This window comes from Notothenia rossii (assembly GCF_949606895.1).
Source record: "Notothenia rossii genome assembly, chromosome: 4".
Taxonomy (NCBI): domain Eukaryota; kingdom Metazoa; phylum Chordata; class Actinopteri; order Perciformes; family Nototheniidae; genus Notothenia; species Notothenia rossii.
The window spans coordinates 5,941,330-5,952,893 of record NC_136902.1 but is presented as its reverse complement, the minus strand read 5'-3'; the positions used below and the strand labels follow the sequence as shown (position 1 = coordinate 5,952,893).

The window sequence follows — 11,564 nt, the reverse complement described above, 5'->3', positions numbered from 1 at the left end:
ATAAAGAATCTTTAGACCCTCTGGGATAATCCAGTCCAGATTTGATGAGTCTTGGTCTAGTGGTTTTAGATCAGGACCTGGTCTAATGTGGTCTACATGTGAAAAAAGCACTGAAATCTCCCATTTTTTGTATTTTCACAAATAGAATAAAGGTTTCAAAAATCTCAAACTGGGTTATAAATAATCTTTAGACTCTCTGGGATAATCCAGTCCAAATAAATCGGCAATGCAGCGATTTAAGAGGTTCAAACACGGAGGATTGTTCGCTCAGCGCTGTAAATTAAATGTCCCTTAACTTTCCCCTTAACTGCCGAATCGGATGCTCTGAATCGGAAGCCAATTTCAGCGTCGTAAAGATAGACACTTGCAACGTTATCAACAAAAACGTAAATCAAAAGAAGTGGCGCTAGGTAGCCACACAATGCTAACATGGCTTACGTTTGTCTTTGTCTGGTCTAAACTGGTCTTCAATGGCATTAAAACGATGATGTAGTTAATCCATAGGTTAATATCCAATGTGGCTGTGTCCCCTTTGAAATGTTCTGATAATCTATAAGCAATAAAACTGCAATTCCGTTATCTGCTGTTCGCTCTGTGCTCCGTGCGCTCTGGGTCCTGCAATTTCTGCTTCCTAGTAAGGAAGCAGGAATTGCAGGTAAAGTAAAGCAGTAAAGCAGTAAAGCAGTAAAGTGAAGAAGTAAAGTCTGCTGCGTAAAGTGCTTACGCCGGCTGGCATTCTTCATACTTTACGCAGGACCATATCTCTGGAACCCATTGGTCGATTTGGGTGATTTACACCTTTTTCTTAACCAAAATATCCAATAGAATCGAGGGGCAGTTCCCAATCAGTATGTAGAGTCTCTACTTTAAAGAGTCCTCTCCTGCTGATGTTCAGGTGTATGTCAGTATGTAGAGTCTCTACTTTAAAGAGTCCTCTCCTGCTGATGTTCAGGTGTATATCAGTATGTAGAGTCTCTACTTTAAAGAGTCCTCTCCTGCTGATGTTCAGGTGTATATCAGTATGTAGTGTCTCTACTTTAAAGAGTCCTCTCCTGCTGATGTTCAGGTGTATATCAGTATGTAGTGTCTCTACTTTAAAGAGTCCTCTCCTGCTGATGTATAGGTGTATATCAGTATGTAGTGTCTCTACTTTAAAGAGTCCTCTCCTGCTGATGTTCAGGTGTATATCAGTATGTAGTGTCTCTACTTTAAAGAGACCTCTCCTGCTGATGTTCAGGTGTATATCAGTATGTAGTGTCTCTACTTTAAAGAGTCCTCTCCTGCTGATGTTCAGGTGTATATCAGTATGTAGTGTCTCTACTTTAAAGAGTCCTCTCCTGCTGATGTTCAGGTGTATATCAGTATGTAGTGTCTCTACTTTAAAGAGTCCTCTCCTGCTGATGTTCAGGTGTATATCAGTATGTAGTGTCTCTACTTTAAAGAGTCCTCTCCTGCTGATGTTCAGGTGTAATGGAGGTGTTCCACAGGGATTAGCCTTTGCAGACCATTTACATGCACACAAACCTTTAGAACACACCACAGGGAAGGGAAACCCCTAATAAGCAGAATAGGACTTCTTTCATTCTGTATTTTAAAATGTATAGTAACATTGTAATCTGGCAAGTAATCCCCATTTTCTAAATTGTAGCAGTAATCTGATTTCTTTTTTTATTGATGTCACAGTAAGGGAATACACACTCCCTTTTTTGTATCCTGATAACATAATCACATTAACAGTAATTTGTTACTTCCTAAATCTGATCACATTAAGCTTATTTAAAATAATATATTTCCGCTTCTTGTCGGATCATTCTGCACAAAACAAGTTAGTGAAAGTTCAGTTTTCTTTACATTCATGAGAACTTTGTACAAAAGACTCTGTAAACGATGATAACTCAGCAGACACATACGGATGATTGTTTTGCATGATTCTATTTTGTCTTAAGAGTGGATTGGAAGTGAAACCCAGATGTTGTCCATCTGCCGCTCCGTTAATGGCTCATTATATAATTCAAAAGCACGGTTAGTAATGGCGTGTTAGAATAATAACTGAAAAATAAAACATACATTGGAGACAACACAGGGAATATCGTAGGAAAATATTCTACTTAACTTACTCGTTAACACATACGAGGAATTTGTCTTGGTGTTTTCTGTGCATACATAAATATACAATTAAAATTAAAACAACTATTTTAAGAAAACTATAAAAAAAAAACAAATATAGCAATATTTACATCGAATATGGTTGGAATATAGGTATACCCGTAGAAAGACGGTGTATTAGAGCCATTTTATGTTGGGTAAAAATACAAATTAAATAATAATAATATGATAGTATTGGAGCCATTTAAGGTCAAGTATTTATTATAAATAAATCAAATCAAATAAATAATAATACTAATAATAACACGGTATTAGGAACACTTTAAAGGTCACATGTCATGGCCATTTCTACTGATCATAATTCCATTGTTGAGGTCTACTAAAATAAATGTATATTGTGCAATTTTCCAAACTCAGATTGGTTTCCCATAAAGCATCTCTGTATAGTATGTGTATTCACTCTCTGTCCTACACGGCTTGTTGGAGCTCCTGCCCCCCCCTCACCAGTGAGCCAGCTCACAGTGTCCCGCTCCTGGCAGCAGCGAGCCTCGCAACGTCCCGCCGACTATGTGTGTGGGAGGAAGTCCGCGGATTGGTCCAATCCTAATGGCTCCGCGGACGTAACGTAACGGCTCCGCGGATTGGTCAATTTGGACCAATCTGCGGAGCCGTTACGTTACGTCACTATACCCGAAATACGTCACTATACCCAAGAATTAAACAATGGAAAAAGAGAAATGTCCAACGAGGCGTTCTGGGTAGAGATGTGCCGATCCGATCACGTGATCGGGGATCGGAGCCGATCACGTGATTTTCAAAAGATCGGAATCGGGAGAATTTTCTTTTTTATAAATACTTTTTTTTAAATGTTGTATTCAATGTTACAAAACAAAAATGACAATTTTAAAGTCTTAAAGTCATCCTGAGGCCTTAGTTTCGGTTTCAAATTACACAACATCATGTATGTGTTGCTTCTTTGGGGCTTGTTTTCATAGACCTGCTTATTTCTCTCAAATCTGGCAACAGAGTGGGCGCAGTGTCTAATTGTAGCAGTAAGCTAACGAGTACTGAAAGCTTTATTTTGTTTTGATCCAATGCTGCACAACTGAACTGATCCAATGCTGCTGTGAAAGAAAGAAGCTATATCCATGTTGGATAGAATATCCAATTTAAATAAAAAAATAACCTTAAGGGACAACTTGAATGCTTTTCTTTCTCTTAATGCATTGCATAAAGATCGGATCGGGAAAAATCGGTATCGGCAAAATCAAATGATCGGAATCGGATCGGGAGCAAAAAAAGGTGATCGGGACATCCCTAGTTCTGGGGCAGCATAGACAGGTATTTTCTGTGTTAGAGTTTTACTCGCTACAGGGTGTACTTTGAGGGTTTGTGACTCTGCAGACCGTTCACATGCAGAAAAACCTTCATAACACACAAGGGGACGGGTAATAACCGGAAAAGCATGAGATCAGACCTTTAAGGTAAATTAAATACATAATAATAAAAAAGTATTTAATGCTACATCCACTTCTACTTCAATATTTTGGAGGCGAATAACAAACTTTTAAAGTGGCACTTTACAATAATTAATAATAAATGAAACACACATTTGAGAAAACATGATGCTTTATTTAAAGTCACAAAAATCAAAAATGCTTCTATTAGTTTTCATGTTTCTTAAAAGAGGATATTCAATATGTTTTATATATTTAAATACTTCTCTAAAATAACGAATGCTGTTGGGCACTCGCGTATCGTTATTCGTTTAATAAATTATAAACATTTTATTGATGTCATATTTTCTATTTTTACAGTTTGTACAGGAGTATAAAGGGACAACAGTTCATGTACAGTATAAAATGAGAACACAATGCAAAAAAGAAGTCCAGTTTTCTGCAGCAAAACAACGAAGTCCTGCCACATTCTGCTCTTAAAATCAGGGTGTGTGTTAGTGTGTGTTTTGGCATTTACAAAAAAAACACAACATTTGAACTTCAGACAAAAAGAAAATCACATCAGTCTTGCACACGTTTCTCTCTCTCTTTAAATAACACTTCCTCCCCTCACAATCCTCTCTCCTTACTTCCTCTCACTGTTAATGCAGTTTTTTGACGGACCTCAGTAAGAGATCACGCAGTTCATCTCGTCGGCCAGCTCGTCCTCGAAGCGAGAGATGGACTGGCTGGCTCCGCGGGCGATGAGGTCGGACGCCGCGCTCTCCATGTCGTCCAGACTCAGGTGACACGCCTCCGCGATCTCACGCTTCGCAAAGTTCACGAACTTCGGGTCCCGGGCGTAGACGCCGAGACCCTCGGAGATCAGGATCTGATGTGAGATAGAGAGAGGAAGGACGGGGTCAGGCGGGGATTAGGTTATAATTATCTGTATCATGCAAACATAAGCAGGTCTATGGCGTTAGTCACTCAAATTCAAATGAAAAATGTTCCCTTTATTTATTTTTATGATAATATGCAATTACAGACTGAGGAGAATGAGAAAGTATTATTATTACTTTCTAAAATAATTAGTTTTGTTAAGTAATTATTGAGCTAATTCCAATTTATAAGTATTATATATATGTATGTATTACTAAATTCAAACATTACATTTTATACAGAATTTGTTATCAAAAGTCTAGCAGCCTTTTGGTTTTTCCAGAATTATTGCTTAAAAAATAATTACATATTTCACAGATAAAAAAGCGGAAAATTTGATCAGCATTACAAAAATGAGAGTTACAGCCATTTTAATACAAATGTCCTTGTTTAAAGATAAACTAGAAAAACTCTGAACCCATCCAACCCAAGTATTTTGAAATAGTTCATATGTTGTTCATATTGATATTGCATATACATATTGCTTTGGGCCTCATCAACAATTTTCCACTTTACTCACCGACTCCACCAGGCTGTCTGCGCTCCCTTTCTCCAGGTAGCTGTGGCTGACGGGGGGCATCCTGACGCTACCGAGGGTCCGGGTCTGACCGGGGTACCAGCCCGCGGCGGCCCGGGAGGCGGCGGGGAGGCTGGCGCTGCCGTCGCTCCACATCGGCTGGCTGCGTCCAGAGGCCTGGTCCATCCGGAGCATCGGGGTGTAGATGAGCTTCCCTCGGCGTCCAGAGGGGGCGATCATCCCCGGGTGGGGGGTGGGCCCCGCCGTCGCCGAGTTCACCCAGGAGGCCGAGGACATGGAGCCGGTCCGCTCCAAACTGTGAACGCTCTGGGGACGGGAGAGGAGGAAGTATGCACAATTTTATATACATTTCTGTTTCTTGCAATCTTCGTATAGTTTTCTTATTGTTGACTAGAGTCATTTAAACTAAATAAAACTACAAAATAAAGCCTTTGAATCTTGAGAAAAAGTTCATTTAAGTTATTAAAGTAAGCCCAGGTTATTAACAATATTATCACAATATCTGTAAATAAATCAAATGCTATCAATCACATTCATCTTTAAAGGAAGTATGCTTAAAATACAAGCAAATAGAGCGGTGCAGTGACGAGTCCTAAAACCAGGAAGTGAGTCAGCATTTTACCACTTCCTGTTCCCTGGTCTCAGAGCCAATGGGATCTCTCCATAGGGTTTAGGAAAATATCTGGAATTAAGGTCTGTGGTTGAGACACATTGAAGACACGGATCACGTTTTGTTCTACATTAAACCCATCAGCAGTGACCCCACTGGGGATTTCTGAAGAGTGTACGTGTCTGAAAAACGATGGTTGTTACCAAGTGGCTGAATAGGACTACAGAAGTCGTGGAGGACGTTGTACGTCTTTACGCCGAACACGTAAACCCTCCTCTACGTTAGTTTCTGTTCTGCTTGAGAGCATATCCCTGCCTCCTGCAGACTGTTCAAACAAACGCTTCAACTTGAACCATTTAGAATCTGTATGTTTGAATATCGAGACGAGGCGTGACGTTGAAGTCATGCTGCTGGACTCGGCTGTAGTTCCTTTATAGCATAACGTTAGCATTTTGTTTCTGGCCACTAGGTTTATGATTAGAAAATAATAAAAGTAGGGTAGACATGTGGAGACTATCCGGCTGAGCAAAATGTACATTTATCAAACAGGTTCGTTTCCACAGACCTTATTTCGAGCTATCTTCCAAAATCCTATGGAGAAATCCCATTGCTTTTTTGTCGAGGGAACCCATGCGCAGTTTATTTCTGGGGTCGGCCTACAAAAATACGTCAACCCTGCACCACTCTATAGAGGTGGAGAGTTTGCAAAAAATCGTAAAAAAAATAGATATAATGGTAGAAACGGCACCAGACAAACTAATGTACGAAAAATCCACAACAAATAATTAATGACGCTCTGTTTTTTATTACATGGTATATATGTGTGTGTGTGTGTGTGTGTGTGTGTGTGTGTACCTGTATATGGGCTCTGGGGGGGCCTATGTTGCCATGGTACCCCGGGATGGGGACGTCGTCCATGCTGCTCTGCGGCTGCAGACACTGCACGTTAAAGGAAGGTTTCCGGCCTGAAACAGAAAGCAGGGGATTATGGGAAAGTGTCAGCATGCATGACTTTGATTCTTCTTCATATCATATAGCAAACAAACACTGGCCATTAGAGGGTCAAAATATGTCCTGAATGACAGTAAAATAAACAAACTAAAAGAAACCAAATTCAACTAAAATAAATTAAACTTAACTTAATTAAACGTAACTAAATTTGATTAAATACAAACTAAACTAATCTACCTAAATAAAATTGGGTCCCTGCCCCAAATTAAAGGGTCACCTTTTGGTAGAGCAGGCAGAATGCGTCTCCTGATAAACGAGGATGCGTTCTCCTTTCCGTGGAATCCGTTTCCGGTGAACCCGCTGATCATGCTGCCGTTTCCAGCGCCGTTCATCGTGCTTCCTGAACCGTTAGCGCTAACAATGCTACCGCTATCACTGATGTATCCGTTCCCGTTGTACCCGTTAGAAGAGTAGGAAGTGGGGCTCACTGTGACAGCCTCTCCGTTCATGTTGGCGCCAATATAACCGTTACCACCGTTAGCATAGCCGTTAGTGTAACCATTACCAGCAGGGTTTGCGTAACCGTTAGCAGCAGGGTTAGCGTAACCACTAGCAGCAGGGTTAGCGTAACCACTAGCAGCAGGGTTAGAGTAACCATTAACAGCAGGGTTAGCGTAACCAATAGCAGCAGGGTTAGCGTAACCGTTAGCAGCAGGGTTAGCGTAACCACTTGCAGCAGGGTTAGCGTAACCATTAGCAGCAGGGTTAGCATAACCACTTGCAGCAGGGTTAGCGTAACCATTAACAGCAGGGTTAGCGTAACCATTAGCAGCAGGGTTAGCGTAACCGTTACCAGCAGTATTAGCGTAGTTATTAGTGTCAGTGCTAACGTAGTTGTTAGGATCAGTGTTAGCGTAGTTGTTAGGGTCAGTGTTAGCGTAGTTGTTAGGGTCAGTGTTAGCGTAGTTGTTAGGGTCAGTGTTAGCGTAGTTGTTAGGGTCAGTGTTAGCGTAGTTAGGGTCAGTGTTAGCGTAGTTAGGGTCAGTGTTAGCGTAGCCGTTAGCATCAGGAACGCTGTACGGTGTCTCCCCGACGCTGTCGACTCTCTGCAGGATCGGATCATTGTAGACGGGCTCAGGTTCTGCTGGAGGGACCGGTTCTGGATACACGTAGCTGTAGACAATACAAAATAGTTAACTTACGTTTTTTCAAAAATACAATGGGGGAAATATACTTATTCCGCTAAGAGTTAGATATAGATATAGATACAACTCGATATTTGTCAACGCTCAATCTGTAAACTTAGCTTAGCATAAAGATTGAAATAATTGACTTAGTTGCAAAGTTTGTGAAAAGATTTCTCCTGATAGACATAGAGAAAGAAATCTACGGCCTCATGCAGGAAGTGATTAAACAATATTTTGTTAGTAGCCGTGGATTTCTAGGATTCACCTATGTTTTCCTATTTTGCTATTCTTTTAGGTAAGATAACAGTTTAGAAGGGCTGAAGAGCGCTTTTCCAAAAATAAATATGTTTTTCAGTGCAAAGGAACAGTTTGAGATATTGGGAAATAAGCGTATTCTGCCACGAGTGAGATGAAGAGATGGACCTCTGCTCATGCTTGCCTGTTAAGCATGAAGCTGAAGTCAGGGAACTGTTAGTTTAGCTTAGCTTAGCATAAAGACTGGAAGAGGACATGTAAGAATATGAAGGAGACTAAGAGGGTTAGGGTGAAGCCTGCAAGCAAGCGAATACTTAATGACATGTTTTGATCTCCTCCCTCTCTCTTGTTCCTTACCTTTCTACTGGTGCTGGAACTGCTGGCTCTCCTTCAGTGACGGGAACCGGCTCAGGTACTTCAGCCGGAGCCTCCACCACCACCACCGCCTCCTCAACTACAGCCACCGGAGGAATCTCTGCAGGAGTAATCTCTGCAGGAGGAATCTCTGCAGGAGGAATCTCTAAAGGAGGAGGACAATCCAGAGGAGGAGGAGGACAATCCAGAGGAGGAGGAGGAGGAGAGCCGAGGAGAGCAGGAGGAGGATACTCAGTGATGGTGTCCACCCTGAACAGAAAGGAAAAACTCATTATGACTATATATAAGTGGGGGAGAACAACTAAATACATTTACTCCACTAATATTTGTTACTGTACATTTTGTAATTCAACATGTATATTTTCTACTTCCTTGTTTATTTCTAGTCTTTCATTAGATTACTGCAGCGGGGTTTGAACCTGTGACCCCCTGATCCGAACACCAACGCACAACCCACTGCGCCACACACCTCCTTTCATTTGTATTGTACAATGCCATGTAATTTTATGCTGCTGCAACTCAAACATTTCCCAAATTGGGATCAATAAAGTACTTCTTATCTTATATTATCTTATATACACATATACTTATATTTTCTGAGAAACTCCTAACAAGTTCATTTTTTAGAGATTCATGGTTCTCCCAGGACAAATCTAAATAACACATGTCTTATAGAATATGAGGCATTACTGCAGATTAAACTAGCCAGCAGTAGGAGGAGAACAAATAGTTACATGCAACCAATAATGCAGAAGTAGTAATAATTCAGAAACATCAAATATCATTTGACTGCACAATTCTTTAGTTCAAATACTGTAATTACTCTACACTGCACAAACTATACGTTTTCTTTAACTACATTTTACTGGTCAACAAATACTTTAAGTTAAGTATATATAGTACCTTTTACTTTACAATCAATACTTTAACTACATTTACTCAAGTATTTCTTTCAATGTAGGACTTTTTTCTTGCACTTGAGTATTTACTTTTTTGATTAAACTTCTGTACTTTGTTAATTTTGTGTTTTTAAATATTTTTTATTTTCAACATTTTTGATTCTCAATTGTCATAATATGTTCCAACACAAAGACCTACAGTACACTTAAGACAAAACATTCCTTAACCAGACCAATTCAAAACGTTTAACAACATATTTTTCTACTTTTGACTGCACAAAAGGACCGGCGCTGTGGTGCAGTGAGTTAGTGCGTTGGTGTTCGGATCAAAGGAGTACAGGTTCAAACCCCACTGCAGTCAGCATGTCGTTGTGTGCCTGGGCAAGACACTTCAAATGGCTCCTGTGGGGATTGCCCACAGTATTGAGTATGTAAGTGGCTTTGGATAAAAGCGTCTAACATGTAACTGTTGGGGAAATATTTTCTAAGGTCCATAACACTGACCCAGTTTATCAGTTCAAACCGTCCTGACTGAGCACACACACCTGTAACCCTGTCTGTCTGCCTGTTGGCGTCAGCTGATAGAGGTGTTATGATTGTATCTCGTTATGCAGCATGTTGATTATTCTCTCTGAACTAGCTAAATACATGGGTCTGGGGAGAGTTCTTCAGACTTGGCAACTCTCCCGTGAAGTCAGACCGTGACTGCTGTGACTTGTGATGTCAATCCTCCGGCCGAAGCTCCTAAATTGTTGTTTCCCCGACTCAGACTGCAAGGAATCTGGGTGTGACCCTAGATAACAAACTGTCCTTCACTGCAAACATCGCTGCTACAACCCGCTGCTGCAGATACACTCTTTACAACATCAGGAGGATACGTCCCCAGCTGACCCAGAAAGCGACTCAGGTTCTGGTCCAGGCTCTCGTCATCTCACGCCTAGACTACTGCAACTCCCTCCTGGCTGGTCTACCTGCATGTGTCATCCGACCTCTGCAGCTCATCCAGAATGGAGCGGCTCGTCTGGTCTTCAACCTTCCTAAATTCTCCCACACCACGCCGCTCCTCCGCTCCCTTCACTGGCTTCCGGTAACTGCTAGAATCCACTTCAAGACACTGGTACTTGCGTACCATGCTGTGAATGGATCTGGCCCTTCCTACATCCAGGACATGGTTAAACCGTACACCCCAGCACGTGCACTCCGCTCTGCATCAGCCAAACAGCTCGCTGCACCCGCACTGCGAGGGGGACCCAAGTTCCCATCAGCAAAAACACGTGGGTTTGCTATCCTGGCTCCAAAATGGTGGAATGAGCTCCCCATTGAAATCAGGACAGCAGAAAGCTTACACATCTTCTTCAGACTGAAAACTCATCTCTTTAGACTCCAGTTTGAGCGATAGAATTACTAACAAAGCACTTATATGCTAATAAAGGACTGGCTTATCTAAAGCCAGTTGAGTAGCACTTGAAATGTTTAGCTCTATGAAACCTGATGTACTTATATGATTCTGTTTTCTTCAACGTTGTATCTTCCTGGTCGAATGCACTTATTGTAAGTCGCTTTGGATAAAAGCGTCAGCTAAATGCAATGTAAATAAACCATCAGTGTTTGACATCAAAGCTCCTGCTCTTCCCGTGTCTCCTTCATGAGTCTGGTGACTCCCACTGCATTGCTACACGGAGGTTTCCCTTACAGTAACGTAACAGAAGGACCTGAATACTATACTAATGCTGTTGATGTGTTGTGATTTTAACTATCATCTGGCCGGGGACAACAGCTGGAGATTAGCAATGTTAGCTAAAGCTGCCCCATTTACTGTTTTTGTTACAGTTGATCTATGGGGACTGTCCACGACACTATAAACAAATAAATTAAACTAAACTATATGTTTGGAAAATACTGATAACATGATAACAAAGGTATCCCAACTGTATCTGTGAACATGACAGGATGTGTGATTACCTAGAAGAGCATCAGGACTGTTTGAGGCATATGATAGCTATGTGATTAACATGATGATTCAGCCTCTATGGAGAGAGACATATGACAAGCATGATCATTTCTGACGTGGAGCTAATCTGAAGTAAACATTGAATACTGCTTTCTATTCCTCCATCTTGTGACTGAGGAACTCCCTCTCTTGGATATCAGCATGTGAAGGACACTGTCCAGGAACTAGTTGATGCTCTGTATGTGATGACTCCTTCCATTCTGGAGAGGATCACAGATACATGGATCCTGAGGTTGAAGCTCAAGCCGGGGACC

The 11,564-nt window shown here is 41.2% G+C and overlaps 1 protein-coding gene across 1 annotated transcript; it reads right to left on the bottom strand.

Moving 5' to 3' along the window:
- Window positions 1–3,739: 3,739 nt before the first annotated feature.
- LOC307038030 (uncharacterized protein) lies at window positions 3,740–8,672 on the bottom strand (the record flags this gene model as incomplete). Its single annotated transcript, XM_079679329.1, has 5 exons — window positions 3,740–4,434; window positions 5,005–5,328; window positions 6,488–6,597; window positions 6,861–7,756; window positions 8,383–8,672. 5 exons carry the CDS (start codon window positions 8,670–8,672, stop codon window positions 4,228–4,230), a joined length of 1,827 nt encoding a protein of 608 aa, XP_079535455.1. The 3' UTR covers window positions 3,740–4,227.
- Window positions 8,673–11,564: the final 2,892 nt, after the last annotated feature.